This window comes from Papio anubis, chromosome X (genome assembly GCF_008728515.1).
Source record: "Papio anubis isolate 15944 chromosome X, Panubis1.0, whole genome shotgun sequence".
NCBI classification, from domain to species: domain Eukaryota; kingdom Metazoa; phylum Chordata; class Mammalia; order Primates; family Cercopithecidae; genus Papio; species Papio anubis.
Window position 1 is genome coordinate 91,155,830 of NC_044996.1, and position 17,690 is coordinate 91,173,519.

The window sequence follows — 17,690 nt, forward strand, 5'->3', positions numbered from 1 at the left end:
TGCACAGAACCAGGTTCACTTATCTTCCAGAACTGCTGATCAAAGATGTCCTCGTCCAATCAGAATGTGAGCATTCGGTTCATTTGGTCAGGCTCTTGCCTTAGCAGGAGGACATACAGGAACATCTAGATCCTTTGTTCCGACTCTATAAGCACCAAGCCAGCTTCTGATTATAATTTAGCTCCCCATGTATCTAGCCTAAAGACTACATAGAACATTTTACCTAACAACTATATTTCTCATTTTAAAATAATAAACTTGCGTCCTAGATTTAGGAGCTGGAGTGAACATAAGTCAGTCTTCCCAACCTCTGGACACTGACAAAAGGTGAAGGCCAGATACTGAACCATAACAATCTAATCATGAAACTATTCCTCAGGTGCCCTTCAATGACACCATTAACGGACATCCCTTGAGTTTCAGCAGTTCAAAGTTAAGAATCTTATTTTAAACAGGATCCATTTAAGAAATCATTTGTTCTAAAATGGTTAAAGACATAAAAGAATGATCTGCCCAAGTAACTAGTGAGTAGGAAATTATTCAATCATCTATGCAAATGTTTTATATATATACACATAATACACACACACACACACACACACATATATCATGGATGGAATATAAATCCTGACTCTGCTCCATTGGAAAAATTGCTTAATATATCTAAATTTCAGTTCCACCATCTGAAAACTAATAATCCTTATCTCATATACCTATTCTAAGGATTAAATAAAATATTCAAATTAAGTACCAGTATAAATGTTCCATTAATGTTACTTTTGATAAATGGAAAATATATGATAGCTGCTATTACTAACTATATCAAATACTTCAACCATAAATTCTCCTATTGTTGGGTTTCCAAAAACTTAACAGGTATACTGGGGAGAAATCACATAAAACTAACAGGTAATGCCAATTAATAAATGCAGAAGGAATGTGAGGAAAAAAATCATTAGAACACTACAGTTATAATGATGACATGCAAGATACACCAATGGATGCTAAAATCAGTGGGCAAAAGTTTAAAAGAAAACAGTATATTTGCATAGTCTCAAAGATCTACCCCCAAGATATTTACTAATATACAACAGGAAAAATAGTAACTTTATAGTAGAGAAAGCCTGGCAGATATCACCTTAACCAAGTGATCAAGATTATTATCACCAGTAATACAAAACAACACCATGTACCCCCAGTTATGATGCACCGAGGATGGTGCATCACTTCTGTGGTATTCCTGCCAAAAATGCATAGTCTAAATCTAATCATGAGAAAACATAAGACAAAGTCAAATTAAAGGGCAATCTAAAAAACAACTAAGGGCCAAGCAAGGTGGCTCACACCTGTAATCCCAGCACTTTGGAAGGCCGAGGCAGGAGGACTGCTTGAGGCCAGGAGTTAGAGATCAGCCTGTTCAGCACAGCAAGACCCCATCTCTACCAAAAATAAAAATACAAGATATTAACATAAAGGGAGTCTGGGTGATGGGTATACAGGAAGTTTCTATACTCTTTTTGCAACTCTTCTGTGAGTAGAAAATATATCAAAATAAAAAGTTTTTAAAAAAGAAAACTATGTAATAAAGGAGTGATATCCCTGTTGCCCCCTACTCTCAACCCTACCATTGCCTTTAAACAAACCTATATTAAACAGCCCTTTCATCATTTCACTAACTACAATTTCTAAGCCTTCTTATAACTATAAACTCTTTCTACTGTAAGCTTTGTGAAAATGAGGCCTGTGTCTGCTTTTTATCCCCATTATGTACCTAGCATTTGGCATGTGTCTGGCACATTGCAGGTACTATTTATTTGTTGAATGAATGAACAAATGGCAGCTACAGTCTATTGTATTCATTTCCTATTGCTACTGTAACAAACTACAACAAACATAGTGGCTTAAAACAGAAATGTATTATCCGCTAGTTGTAGGGATCAAGAAATCCAAATTGAGTCTCTCTAGACTAAAATCAAGGTATCAGGAGGGCTGCATTCCTTCTGAAGGCTCTAGAGAAGAATGTTTCCTTACCTTTTCCAGCTTCAGGAGACTGTCCACATTCGTTGGGTCATTGTCAGCAACTGCATCACTCCAGCCTCTGCTTCCATCGTCATATCTCCTCCTCTGACTATGGCCATTCTGCCTCCCTCTTATAAGGACCCTTGTGATTACACTGGGTCTACCCAGATAATCCAGGGTAGTCTTCCAATCCCCAGATCTTTAAGTTAATCACATCTTCAAAGTTCTTTTTGTAATGTAAGATGACATATTCACAGGTTCCAGGGATTAGGACATGGACATCTTTGGGGGGCTATTTTCAGCTTACCACTTGTATCAATTTTTTAAATCTATCAAGCAAATAATTAGCTCCAAACAAACTCACTCAACTAACCAGGGAAATTAATGCTTTTTCCCAGACAAAGACTATCTCCTGCTACTCCCACCCTTTGTCATTTTGTAAAAGCATTTGCCTTTGGTTTGTATTTAATAAAGTCCATGACTAGTTTTTAAACAGAGATGAGAACATGTATATTTAAGCAAGCTCTATCCCTCCTCCCTTCAATGTAATCACGCTTTGTCCATGAGTGAATTCTACTTTTAGGGCTGGATCTGATGAAGAGAGTGGGAAATCAAACTGAATCAGACTATTTGGCATGTGCCTATAATGTAATGAAGTACTTTGTTACACGGCTAAAAGGGAATCCAGAAACATTTCCAAGAGGGTCATAAAAATATTTTGGGAGCAAAATTAAGTGTCCCAGCACGAATACTGTAAACAACTATATTCAGGAACAGAAATTCTAGCATCTATTTTTTAAATTACTTTTTCCTTTATTGGAAATTCAACTGTTTTCATATCTAATTCTAATTTCACAATCAAATGTAATAGGGCTGATGTCTCAAAATATAGTTTTCCCCAAAGTATACTTAGATGATGAATGAAAATAAAATAGAAGTAAGTTCTTCCACAATTTTGATAGATGCTTCAGGTGTGGAAGTATGGATTTTTAAGCTGTTACTTCCACTGCATTGCTTTGAGTATATTCATTATTATAATGAAAGTATAGTAGAATGCTCACTCAACATGTCAACCTGCTATACTCTATTGTGCCATTTTTTTCCTTTTGGTATTTCTTTTCAGTGTCATGTTTGGTTCGGTTCACAGACTATAGCTCAAGTTGTTAGATATCTAAGTGCTATTCAAAGGTCTGTTTACCCTCCAAAGTACACAATCACCTATCTGACCACAGAGTGAGGCTTATTACAAGCACACTCAAATACATTTTAGAAAAAGTCAATAAAACGTATTTCAGATATCTATGATGTTTCTATATTTAGAAAAAAGTTCCACTGGCTGGGCGTTGTGGCTCACGCCTGTAATCCCAGCACTTTGGAAGGCCGAGACGGGTGGATCACCTGAAGTCAGAAGTTCAAGACTAGCCTGGCCAACATGGTGAAACCCAGTCTCTACTAAAAACACAAAAATCAGCTGGACACGGTAGCACATGCCTGTAATCCTAGCTACTCAGGAGGCTGAGGCAGGAGAATCGCTTGAACCCGGGAGGCGGAGGTTGCAGTGAGCCAAGATCATGCCATTGCACTCCAGCCTGGGCAACAGAGTGAGACTCCCTCTCAAAAAAAAAAAAAAAAGGGAAATAGTTCCATTATATGAAGAAAACAAACGATAAATACACTGGTGTAAGTATTTTCCAACTCATCATAGAGCAAAAACTGGTTGTATTTCCATGTGTAAAAGCTAAGTGATGTTAATTTTCAAACTGTTAGTGGAGGAAGACACTATTACAAACTCCTGTGATTGATTCTTTCTGAGAGTTGCTAAACTGGTCTTTCAGTAACATGTGACCAAGTATTTCAACATCATAAACTAAAATACAGTCTTCTAAATAGCACTTATGACTGATAGCCCTCACTCACAGTAATTTACTAATTTATCAAGTAAATTACCAAGTAATTTACCAAAGTTTTTACAAAGAACAATAGGTCAAAGTCTTTCCATTAATTTTTGTTTGTTTGATTTCTTATTTTTATTTTTGAGATGGAGTCTCGCTCTGTCGCCCAGGCTAGAGTGCAGTGGCGCAATCTCGGCTCACTGCAAACTCCACCTCCTGGGTTCACGCCATTCTCCTGCCTCAGCCTCCCGAGCAGGTGGGGCTATAGGCGCCCGCCACTACACCTGGCTAGTTTTTTGTATTTTTAGTAGAGATGGGATTTCACCGTGTTAGCCAAGATGGTCTTGATCTCCTGACCTCGTGATCCGCCTGCCTCGGCCTCCCAAAGTGCTGGTATTACAGGCGTGAGCCACCGCGCCAGGGCCCATTAATGTATTTTTTAAATCAAGTTATGGGGGCCAGGTACAGTGGCTCATGCCTGTAATCCTGGTGTTTTTGGAGGCCAAGGCAGGAGGATCACTTGAATCCAGGAGTTCAAGACTAGCCTGAGCAACATAGTAAAACGCCATCTCTACAAAAATTAGACTGGGTGCAGTGGCTCATGCCTGTAATTCCAGCACTTTGGGAGGCCAAGGCAGGAGAATCACTTGAGCCCAGGAGTTTGAGACCAGCCCGAGCAACATAGCGAGACCCTGCCTCTAAAAAAATAATAATAAAATTAAAATGAAAGAAATTATAGCTGGGTGCAGTGGCTCACACCCATAATCCCGTACTTTGAGAGGCTGAGGCAGGCAGAGATCACTTGAGGTCAGGAGTTTTAGACCAGCCTGGCCAACATGGTGAAACCCTGTCTCTACTAAAAATACAAAACTGAGGCCGGGTACAGTGGCTCACGCCTGTAATCCCAGCACTTTGGGAGGCCAAGGCAGGCAGATCACGAGCTCAGGAGATTGAGAACATCCTGGCTAATGCAGTGAAACCCCGTCTCTACTAAAAATACAAAAAATGAACTAGGTGTGGTGGCAGTCGCCTATAGTCCCGCTACTGGGGAGGCTGAGGCACGATAATCACTTGAACCCAGGAGGCAGAGGTTGCAGTGAGTCAAGATCGCACCACTGCACTCCAGCCTGATGACAGAACAAGACTCCGTCTCCCAAAAAAATTAGCTGGGCGTGGTGGTGTGCACCTGTAATCCCAGCTACTCGGGAGGCTGTGACAGGAGAATTGCTTGAACCCAGGAGGTGGAGGTTGCAGTGAGCCGAGACCATGCCACTAGGAAATCTGAGGGGGGAAGATTGCTAGAGCCTAGGAGTTTGAGGTTGCAGTGAGCTACGACATGCCATTGCATCCCAGCCTCGGCAACAGAGCAAGACCTTATCTCTTAAAAAAATCATGCTATATAAACCATAAAATATGAAAAACTTGAAGTGCAGGTGTTTATAGCCAAATCCTAAATCTGAGAGTTTGTTTTCAACATCCTCAAAGTCAAATATCAGCAGTAAAATTTATCACTCCCAGTTCTTTGCAGCACCATAAGGTCAATGTATTCTAAACAAATGGAGTGGGGCTGTTAAGAATTATTACACAATTTGCCTTTGCTTTGTTGGTGATAAAAAAGACAGAATTAGGTTGGGCATAGTGGCTCATGTCTATAATCTCAGCACTCTGAGAGGCAGAGACAGGAGGACCTCTAGAAGCCAGGAGTTCGAGACCAGCCTGGACAACATAATGAGACTGTCTCTACAAAAAGCAAACAAACAGAATTATTTCACAAGACTCAAATATCTACAATGGGGAAGAAGGGAATGCCATCAAGAGAAAAAGGTATTAAAACCTATTGTTGAGCTATAAATTTCAAATCAAACATGCAAAAATAAAATTTTAAAAAAAGAAAAGTACCAGGTACAGTGGCTTGTGCCTGTAGTCCCAGCTACTTGGTTGGCCAAGGCAGGAGGATCACTTGAACCCAGGACTTGAAGACCAATCTGGGAGACAGAGTGAGACTCTGTCTCTAAAAATAAAAAGGCCAGGTGGTGGTGGTTCACGCCTGTAATCCCAGCACTTTGGGAGGCCAAGATGGGCGGATCACTTGAGGCCAGCCTGGGCAACATGGCAAAACCTCGTCTCTACAAAAAATACAAAAATTAGCCAGGCATGGTGACACATATCTGTGGTCCCAGCTACTAGGGAGGCTGAGGTGGGAGAATCAATGAAGCCCACAAGGTCAAGGCTACAGTAAGCTGTGATCATACCACTACACTCCAGCCTGGGTGACAGAGTGAGAACCTGTCTCAAAAAATAAAAAAGAAAAAAAAAGAAAAGAATTACCTAACATTAGGGGAGAAAACTAAGCAAGAGGTAGTGTCAATGCTATGGTTTACACATTTTAATAATGTGAATAAATAGAACATATATCAAATTGATAAGACAAAAGTATGGACATATCAATTATATATACATATTATAAATACAATCTCACACACACATATAAAAAAACGAATAAAAAAGAATCTAGAATAATTTAGACATTTAAACTGCTCACTGGGGTCTTTTTCTACAGAATTGTTTAATTATATAATAAATAAGACTATAGAAGAAGAATGAGAAATTGTACATTACGAATGGCATTGTACTCAGGAAGCAATTCAAAGATGATGCCCCTTATTCTCCTGGGATTATAAATAAGCTAGTTTTTCTTAATTTCAAACATGCAGGCTGGGCACGGTGGCTCATGCCTGTAATCCCAGCACTTTGGGAGGCTAAGGCATCTCTACAAAATATTTCAAAAATAAAAAAAAAAAAAATAGCTGGGGGTGGTGGCCTATGCCTGTAGTCCTGGCTATTCGGGAGGATCCTTTGAGCCCAGGCGTTCGAGGTTACAGTGAGCTATGATCACGCCACTGTACTCTAGCCTGGATAACAGAGCAAGACTTTGTCTTAAAAAAAAAAATGCAGAAGATGAAGTAATATCCAAAAACTGATTAAATAAGTCCACTAATTTTGACATTCCTTTTATAACAGAAAATTAAAATTGTTGTTCTCTGTGTAAATTAAAATGTACTTTATATATTTATTACATTTCCTCTACATTAGAGATTCTCAAATCTGGCTATGTATCCAATCACCTGGGGAACTTTTTTTTGAGACAGGGTCTCATTCTATCACCCAGGGTGGAGTGCCGTGGGGCACAATCACGACTCACTGCAGCCTCAAACTCTGGGGCTCAAGTGACTCTCTTGCCTCAACCTTCTGAGTAGCTAGGACTATAGGTGAGCACCACCATGCCCGGCACCTTGGGAACTTTTAAACAGTAAGTTCCTGGAGCCCATCGCCTAAAGATTCCAATTTGAGAAGTCTGGACTGGAAGCCAGAAATCAGAATACATGATATAATATAATATAAAGTTAATGTTAGTGTATTAAAGGAATGCCTACTGTGATTCAGCTAGCTGTTGGGTTTGGTCCCATATTTCAAGTGCTTTCCAAACTCTACTTAACTGTGCATACAAATTACTTGGAGGTGTTACTAAAAGTCAGATTCTGATTCAGAAGGTCTGGAATGAGGCCTGGGAATATGCAGTTCTGACAACCTCCCAGGTGATGTCCATGCTGCTGGTCCAGGGACCACACTTCGAGTAGTAAGACCTTATGAGATTTTTAAACCTTTCCACAGGTGAATGATAGAAGTCAGTATCCTACAGCCAGGTGCGGTGGCTCATGCCTGTAATCTCAGCACTTTGGAAGGCCAAGGCGGGCAGGTCACCTGAGGTCAGGAGTTCAAGACCAGCCTGGCCAGTATGTTGAAACCTGCCTCTACTAAAAATATAAAAATTAGCCAGGCATGGTGGTGCATGCCTGTAATCTCAGCTACTTGTGAGGCTGAGGCAAGAGAATCACTTGAACGCAGGAGGCTGGAACCCAGGAGGTTGCAGTGAGCCGAAATTACACCACAGCTCTCAAGCCTGGGCAACAGAGTGAGACTGTCTCAAAAAAAAAAAAAAAAAAAAAAAAAGGAAGTCAGTATTCTAGGCAGTTTCTCCCACTGAAATATTTTCAAGTTTTACCTAAACATCCTTTAACATAACTAGAGTATACAGCTTGCAGAATGATTGACTTATCTTTACTATGTACCCTACTACCAAGTGAATGGAAATTATTTCTCTCATTTACAGATGGTATCACGAAAAGTTGAGGGCTACTGATGTCAGAATGCAGAGATGAAGTTAAAATGTACATAACTTTCAATATTATACACAAGGATGTTCATCATAGCCATGGTTATAATAGTAAAATAGTAGAGAGAAAAACCTCGGCAGGCTACAGTGGCTCATGCCTATAATCCCAGCACTTTGAGAAGCCAAAGCAGAAGGAGCACTTGAGCCCAGTAGTGTGAGACCAGCTTGGGCAAAATAGTAAGACCTCATTTCTACAAAAAATAAAAACACAGCCAGGCATGGTGGCTCACGCCTGTAATCCCAGCACTTTGGGAGGCCGAGGCGGGCAGATCACAAGGTCAGGAGTTCGAGACCAGCCTGGCCAATATGGTGAAACCCCCAACTCTACTAAAAATACAAAAATTAGCCAGGCGTGGTGGCGTGCACCTGTAGTCCCAGCTACTAGGGAGGCTGAGGCAGAATAATCGCTTGAACCTGGGAGGCAGAAGTTGCAGTGAGCCAAGATTGTGCCACTGCACTCTAGCCTGGGCAACAGAGCAAGACTCCGTCTAAAACAAACAAACAAACACACAAACAAAAAACACTATTAGCTGAGTGTGGTGGCACACATCTGTAGTCCCAGCTACTAGGGAGGCTGAGGTGGGAGGATTGCTTGAGCCCAGGAGGTTAAGGCTTCAGTGAGCCAAGACAACGTCACTGCATTCCAGCCTAGATGACAGTGTGAGATTAGATTACATCTCCCCCTGAAAAAAAAGGCCCTACATATCCAACAATAGGGGACTGCTTAAATAACCTAGAAGAACCTTATAATGAAATACTAAGCATCTATTTTTTAAAAATTATGTAGGCCAGGCAAAGTGGCTCACACCTGTAATCCCAGCACTGTGGAGGCCAAGGCAGGCAGATGGCTTGACCCCAGGAGTTTGAGACCAACTGGGGCAACATGGCAAAACCCCATCTCTACTAAAAATACAAAAACAAAATTAGCCAGGAGTGGTGGCACACACCTGTAGTCCCAGCTACTCGAGAGGCTGAGGTGGGAGAACTGCTTCAGCCTGGGAGGCAGAGGTTACAATGAGCCGAGATCATGCCACTGCACTCCAGCCTGGGCAATAGAGTGAGACCCTGTCTCAAAAAATAAAATAAAATAAATTAATAAAATAAATAAAAAATTAAAAATGGGGGGGTGGTAGGAGGGAGAGCATCAGGAAGAACAGCTAATGGATGCTGGGCTAAAAACCTAGGTGATAGGATGATTTATGCAGCAAACCACCATGGCACATGTTTACCTATGTAACAAACTGGTACATTCTGCACATGTACCTCTGAACTTAAAATAAAATTTGGAAATCAAAAAATAAAATTTAAAAAGAAAAACATTATGTAAATATATACTAACAAAAATAAATAAATAAATAAATATACACTTAATGAAAAGACATTCAAGATAAGTGAAAATAAAGATTATAAAATTTTATAGAAAGATATGTATGTGCATATATATGTATACCAAAAAGATGTATATACTAAAACGTTTAAAACATTGTACTCAAAGTACTGGAATTTTAGATGATTCTGATGCTTGCTTGCCTGCATTATCTAATATTTCTACTACAATGTATACCATATAAAATTCTTATAGGGTAAAAAGCAGGTGAGAAGAAAACCAAGCAAACTCCACACATGCACATACGTTTCAAGACCCACTGGAATGGATCTGACTGATAAGTAACTTGCTTTCCAAAGAGTGTTCAAGGGACTCCCTAAATTAGAAGCACTTAGAAAGTTTTAAAAAATTGCAGTCTTGCACCCCAATCCAGATTTATTGAATCAGAATTTGTACCAATGGGACCTAGAGTTTGCATATGAAGCAAATACTGACTCTTATAAACAGTAAAGTTTGGAAATCATGGCATTAAATAAAAAGCTTCCTAGAAATGCAGAAACCTGGACTAAATTCCAACCTATCTGAACAGCAACCTACGGCAAATTCAGAATGAGTGAAATAATGGTGTTTCCACACATATACACTTACTCTCACAGAGACCACTGGAATTTAATCAACAGAAACCTGTTCTTAGCAACTGGCTTTATTCCATCTTAATCTTAAGCATCCCATGTGATCAATAACCATTTCCCATGGGCTGACAGAGGTCACAAAGGTTTTCCTTATATTTGACCCACATCTGTCTAAAACTTCTCATTATAACCCCTTCTATGATGTTCTGTCCCTATTTAGTTCTTCATTAATTAAAAGTACTACATGAACATTTATTATGGAACCAAATATGTAGGCAATTCAATCATTCTCCTGTTGCTTTCATTTCTCCTTTCTAAATACATTCTAGTTGAATAACTTCAATAGATTCTGGTGATTATTTCTTCCAGTGATACTCTCTGAGGTAAACTCAAAGGCTTCATGAGCTTCTATCAGTGAAGGTCCTCAAAGAATCAAGTAAAACCTTTCCTGTTATGAAAAATACCACATGAACCCCTAAGATTTTGATGAAAGAAAAAGAGAAAAGCTATATGCCACACTGAATGTATTTCCCTATCAAGTACTTAGTATAATAATCAACTCATAAGTCATATATTTATGAAAAGTTTTCAAAAGGAGACATTAAGAGTTTGGGGACTTTCCTAAAGCTAACAAATTAAAACAATTTTTCCAAAAGAAAGTCATGATAGGCTGGGAGCCATGACTCACGCATGTAATCCCAACACTTCGGGAGGCCGAGGCGGGAGGATCACCTGAGGTCAGGAGTTCAAGACCAGCCTGCTCAACATGGTGAAACCCTGTCTCTACTAAAAAACCAAAAAATCAGTGGGGCATATTGGCACACGCCCGTAATCCCAGCTATTTGGGAGGCTGAGGCGGCGGAGGTTGCAGTGAGCTGAGATTGCGCCACTGCACTCCAGCCTGGGTGACAGATCAAGATTCCGCCTCAAAAAAAAAAAAAGAAAAGAAAAAAGAAAGAAAGCCATGATAGATTTTTTTCTTCCCCTTTAAAACAGAAAAGAAAACAACAGGAGGAAAAAAAAGTTTGGAGTGAGCTCCTAAGAGGACATAGGAAAGGACCATAATTTCTAGGATGTGGAGGACAAGCCCTTCATTTTATTTTAATCCATGATACATTTTAATCATGGATCACACAGAAGGCCAGGCCAGCTAAAACTTGAATTTGTTATAACCAAGAAGATTATATACCTACCTGCAGCTCACACCAAGCAACCTCAACCCATGTTTCAGTGTCCAGTCCTTTATATACTGTTTTAAATGCTCCTCTTCCTAGTTCTATGTCAAATTTCAGGAATCTGCCACTAGGAGAAGTAGCTACAGCCTTCATTTCTGCTTCTTCTTCCATTTCCTTTTCATTTTTCTCCTTGAAACAATCTTTTGAGATTTCCGAGGTTGACTTTGAACACTGTTCATATTTAACTTCTTGTCCACCTCTCAGCACATTTGAAGGAAGTTTATCTACTCTTGGAATATTCGTTGCAGCCTTAATTCTCTCATCTTTGGGGGATGATTCGGCAACTTTGTCATCTTCCGTCATTTCAACACTCTTTCGGAAAAATCTCTTCCTTTCTACAGTTTCCCCAGAAGCAGAGAAGGTGCTGTTTTTCTCCTTTAGTCTAGCTTCTACTGTCAAAGTTGCAGCAACCTGGGGAACTCTGTTTTCAAATGAAATTCCATCAGGTTTCTCAGAATCTTCTGTGCTGGCTGGATCCCCTGAATCAGTGGCCATTGTAATTAAAGTTGGCACTAAAATTTTTCCTGTTTCTACTCTTCAGTCCAGTTACATCTCAGGTATCAGAATTATCAGAATGGACTTCCTTTTGCGTGGTCATGTATTTCCATGGCAACCTGAAGGAGGGGAAAGGATATTTTAAAATCACCCTACAAAGGAAATCATTAAGGAGAAAACAAATCACCTGATTTTTTAATCCCTTTTTCCTTAATAAGAAGTTTATTCTTTTTTCTGTCCAATCTTAGGAACCAGCAGACTCTAGGGACTGTGTCTTATCTTGTTTACCATTAGTCCTCAGTGCCTAGCAGACTACTTAGTATATGGCTCAATCTGTCTTCATATTGCATGAATATTGGTTAGAAACCTAGTTCTCAGCTCCATCTGTCAATCCATCAAACTCAAAACGAGTACCCAAACCCTAAGTTCACTTAGCCACAATGTGACAAACACAACAAGTAAAACAACCACATGGTTTCTAGGTGGTTTTTGTCTAAAATTCTGGAATTCATCAATAGTAGTTTCTTTTACTGTACTAAAATATACATATTGTCAAATTTACCATTTTAACCATTTTTCAGTATATAATTCAGTGGTGTTAAGTACATTCACAGTGTTCTGTAATCATCACTACTATCCACGCCCAGAGCTTTTTAATCATCCCAAATTGAAACTCTGTACCCATTAAACAATGATTCCCTATCAGCCCTCACCCACCCCTGGTAACTTCTATTCTACTTTCTGTCTCTATGAATTTGCTTATTCTAGGTAATTCATATAAATGGAATCAGACAACATTTGTCCTTTTGTGTCTGGCTTATTTCACTTAGTATAATATTTTCAAAGTCCACTGATGTTGTAGCGTGTATCAGAATTTCATTCCTTTTTAAGGCTGAATAATACTCCATCATATATTATAGACCACATTTTGTTCATCCCATTCATCTGCCAATGGATTGGATTGTTTCCACCTTTTGACTATTGTGAATGTTGCTGCTGTAAACATCCAACAGTAATTTGAAATAATGCAAATATTTATAAGCTTGCCTTCAGATTTTAACAGAAACTATTGTCAAATATTAATATACTATCCTAAAACAATAGCAAGAAAGACTCAAAACCATGTATTCTTTTAAATTAGCAATTCTACTTATAGGAACTTGCCTTAGAAAATAGTCAAGAATCCGTGCAAAGATTTAACTATAAAGATGTTCATTCTAGCACTTATGGAAAAAACTAAACATAAGCCTAATTGGTGTTTAATTAAGTATCTCAAAATGAGGTAAGCCACAGCATTAAAAATAACACTGTAGGTTGGGTGCGGTGGCTCACACCTGTAATCCCAGCACTTTGGGAGGCCGAGGCGGGCGGATCACTTGAGGTCAGGAGTTTGAGACCAAACCAGCCTGGTTTAGTGAAACCCTGACTCTACTAAAAACACACAAAAAAATTAGCAGGGTGTGGTGGCGGGCGCCTGTAATCCCAGCTACTCAAGAGACTGAAGCAGGAGAATCACTCGAACCCGGAAGGCTGAGGTTGCGCCACTGCACTCCAGCCTGGGCGACAGAGACTCTGTCTCAAAAAACAAAACAACAACAACAAAACACTGTAGTCTTCAGTGAGATAAAAGATGTTCCCTATATATTATATGGTTAAATGTAAAAAGGAATACATGCAAGCTTACAGAGGTAACTCTGAAATTATGGATTTTTCTTTCTGCTTTTTGGTATTTTCTAAAACTTTGCACAATAAACATGTGAAAATATGTGGGGGAAAGTTTTTCAAGTGAGTGGTCAAACCACCAATAAGAAAATGCTTCCCTTCTCACCACAATCACACACCGCAAAGTTAAGCCTGTATACTTCTTACTATGTTAGGCACCTCGAAGGGCACAGTTTGTCACAAAGATTTGTTAAGAATTATGTCAAACCAAAAATGCACAGAAATATAAAATTTGAAAAACTGAAGGAAAAAAATCCTGAACTAAAATAAACAAAATAAAAATAAAAATAAACAAAATAGAGACAAATACTCCAAGTTGTTCTACACATTCAACTCACTTCATCAAAATTCCAGCTGGTTTCTTTGTGGAAAACATCAAGCTAATCCTAAAATGCATATAGAATTTCAAGGGACCCATAATAATTAAAGCTTATACAATCTTGAAAAAGAACAAATTTGGAGGATCCATACTTTTTGATTCAAAAACCTACTACAAAGGTACAGTATTAAGACAGTATAGTCCTGGCATAAGAATAGATGTATAGATAAATGGAATAAAAATTGAGTTCAGAAATAAAGCCATATTATTTATGGTTAATTGATTTTCAACCAGAATGGCGGTGGGCAGTGGCTCACGCCTGCAATCCTAGCACTTTGGGAGGCCAAGGTGGGAGCTCAGGAGTCCGAGACCATCCTGGGCAACATGCTGAGACCCCGTCTCTATAAAATACAAAACATTAGCCAGGCGTGATGGCAGGTGCCTGTAGTCCCAGCTACTCGGGAGGCTGAGGCAGAAGAATCACTTGAACCTGGGCAGTGAAAGCTGTGAATCACTTAAACCTGGTAGGTGGAGGGTGCAGTGAGCCGAGATCTCACCACTGCACTCCAGCCTAGGTGACAGAGTGAGACTCTGTCTCACCCCGGCCCCACCCTCCCTACCCCCCAAAAAAACCCACAAGGTTGCCAAGAAAATTCAATGGGGGAAAGAATAGTTTTTCCAACAAATGGTGCTGGGACAACTGGATATCCACATGCAAAAGAATGAAGTCAGATCCTTTAGTAAGTTTTTCTGGGAAAAAAAAAAAAAAAGGCTGAGTTGAGTCTCAAAGAAAGATAATTAGCTGTTGTTTCCTGGCTTTTTAATGATTGCCATTGGAGAAATAGGAACACTTTTACACTGTTGGTGGGACTGTAAACTAGTTCAACCATTGTGGAAAACAGTGTGGCGATTCCTCAAGGATCTAGAACTAGAAATACCATTTGACCCAGCCATCCCATTACTGGGGATATACCCAAAGGATTATAAGTCATGCTGCTATAAAGACACATGCACACGTATGTTTATTGCGGCACTATTCACAATAGCAAAGACTTGGAATCAACCCAAATGTCCATCAGTGACAGACTGGATTAAGAAAATGTGGCACATATACACCATGGAATACTATGAAGCCATAAAAAAGGATGAATTCGTGTCCTTTGTAGGGACATGGATGCAGTTGGAAACAGTCATTCTCAGCAAACTATCGCAAGAACAGAAAACCAAACACCGCATGTTCTCACTCATAGGTGGGAATTGAACAATGAGATCACTTGGACACAGGAAGGGGAACATCACACATCGTGGCCTATTGCGGGGAGGGGAGATGGGGAGGGATAGCATTAGGAGATATACCTAATGTAAAAGATGAGCTAATGGGTGGAGCACACCAACATGCACATGTATACATATGTAACAAACCTGCACGTTGTGCACACGTACCCTAGAACTTAAAGTGTAATAAAAAAAAGAAAGAAAGATAATTAGCTGATCCAGGCAGAGAGAAAATCACAAGCAAAGGCATTAAACAGTATGGAGTTTAAACTGTTTAAACGAGCAGTTGTTTACATGCATATTAGAAGAAGCAGGCAGATGAGGGCAGAGAGGCAGAGAGACACCAAGGACTTCTATGCCATACAATGTAAAACAAGGAGACCCATTAAAAAGCTACTGCAACAATCCAGAAGAGATGATGAGGTTTGAATGAAAATAGTGGCTGGAGGGATAGGTTCCAGACACATTAAGGAACTACTAAATGCAAGAAAATCTACTGTCTGAATGAATATGGCTGTGAGGGAAAAGAAAGAGTCTTATGGTGACTCACAGAAATTTGCCAGCCAGATGACATTACTAGGACATATCTATGTCAATACCAAACCTAAGAATTGAACTCATGAAAGTCTCTATGAGGTTACACTGTCAAATCAATATACTTCCAAAGTCACTTAATAAGACTAGTGTTGCATGCAAGTAAAAAAAGACAACTAGTTTAACTCTTTATTTTGAAATAATTTTTGACTTGGGAAAAAAAAAAAACCTACAACAGCATAAAAAGAATCCAGTATTCACCGACGTTCCCCAAATGTTAAACATTTTAGGTGAGATTTTAAACCTCAAGAGCAAAACTCCACAAGTAACACAAAAAGACATCTAAGCAAGGAGCCAAAAATAGTTAAGTCAGATAATTTAAGTTGGAAAGCCTTCAAAATTTTTTACTACAGAACCTATTTTTCAAAAAATAAAATCTTTGGCTGGGTGCAGTGGCTCATGCCTGTAATCTCAGCACTTTGGGAGGCCAAGTCGGGTGGATCATGAAGTCAGGAGTTCCAAGACCAGCCTGGCCAAGATGGTGAAACCTCATCTCTACTAAAAATACAAAAATTAGCCGAGTGTGGTGGCAGGTGCCTGTAATCCCAGCTACTCAGAGGCTGAGGCAGAGAACTGCTTGAACCCAGGAGGCGGAGGATGCAGTGAGCCAAGATCACGCCACTGCACTCTAGCCTGGGCGACAGAGCAAGACTCGTCTCAAATAAATAAATAAATAAAATATTTGAAGCCAGGTGCAGTGGATTATGCCGGCAATCCCAGGTACTCAGGAGGCTGAGGCACAAGAATTTCTTGAACCCAGGAGGCAGAGGTTGTAGTGAGCCGAGATCACACCACTGTACTCCAGACTGGATGACAGAGTGAGACCTTGTCTCAAAAATAAATAAAATAAAATAAAATCTTTCGCCAGACACAGTAGTTCATGCATATAATCCCAGGAATTTGGGAGGCGAAGGAGGGAGGATCGCTTGAGCCCAGGAGTTTGAGACCAGCCTGGGCAACATGGCAAGACCCCATCTCTACAAAAAAAATTACAAAATTAGCTGGGTATGTTGGCATGCGCCTGTAGTCCAAACACCAGGAGGTTGAGGCAGGAGGATCCCTTGAGCCCAGGAGGACAAGATTGTAGTAAGACTGACAGAGCCACTGCACTCTAGCCTGGGTGACAGAGACCTTGTCTCAAAAACAAAAACAAAAACAAAACAAAACAAAACTTTGCCTTCAGGTCCATGATGTTGGGAAAATTTTTTTTAAATTTAAAAACAACAGGCTGGGCTGGGCATGGTGGCTCACACCTATAATCCCAGCATTTTGGGAGGCCAGGGCAGGCCGATTACCTGAGGTCAGGAGTTCCAGACCAGCCTGGCCAACATGGCGAAACCCCATCTCTACTGAAAAATACAAAAATTAGCCAGGTGTGGTTGCTCATGCCTGTAATCCCAACTACTTGGGAGGCTGAAGCTCAAGAATCACTTGAACCCAGAATGCAGAGGTTGCAGTGAGCCAAAATTACGTCACCGCATTCCAGCCTGGGCGACAGAGCAAGAACCCGTCTCAAAAAAAAAAAAAAAAAAAAAACTTAGCCAGGCATGGTGGCATGCACCTGTAGTCTTAGCTACTGGGGAGGCTGAGGTGGGAGGATCACCTGAGCCTGGGAGGTTGAGGCTGCAGTGAGCCACTACGGTCCAACCTGGGTGACAGAGTGAGACCCTGTCTCAAAAAATTTAATTAATTAAAATAAAAAACAAAATAAAACCTTAAATTCAGACCCCTAATATAATAGAGGAGTGGCAAGTACTGGTGCTCTGGTATAATAATTCTAACACCTGGCTTCCCAAAGTATAGGATAAGAAGCAAGTAAGAGCTGGGTGCTGTGGCTCATACTTGTAAACCCAGCACTTTGGGAGGTCAAGGTGGGTGGATCACCTGAGGTCAGGAGTTCGAGACCAGTCTGACCAACATGGTGAAACCCCATTTATATTAAAAAT

At 40.0% G+C, this 17,690-nt stretch overlaps 1 protein-coding gene across 6 annotated transcripts in view; it reads right to left on the bottom strand.

Moving 5' to 3' along the window:
• The window catches only part of WNK3 (WNK lysine deficient protein kinase 3), a 165,693-nt gene that overhangs the window by 130,908 nt on the left and 17,095 nt on the right, over positions 1–17,690 (bottom strand). For all 6 annotated transcript variants that reach the window (XM_031660810.1, XM_021932693.2, XM_021932692.2 and 3 more), the window contains exon 2: positions 11,298–11,953. In XM_031660810.1, the coding sequence (XP_031516670.1) occupies positions 11,298–11,834 (537 nt within the window). In that variant the 5' untranslated portion in view covers positions 11,835–11,953. The remainder of the gene's footprint in view (positions 1–11,297; positions 11,954–17,690) is intronic.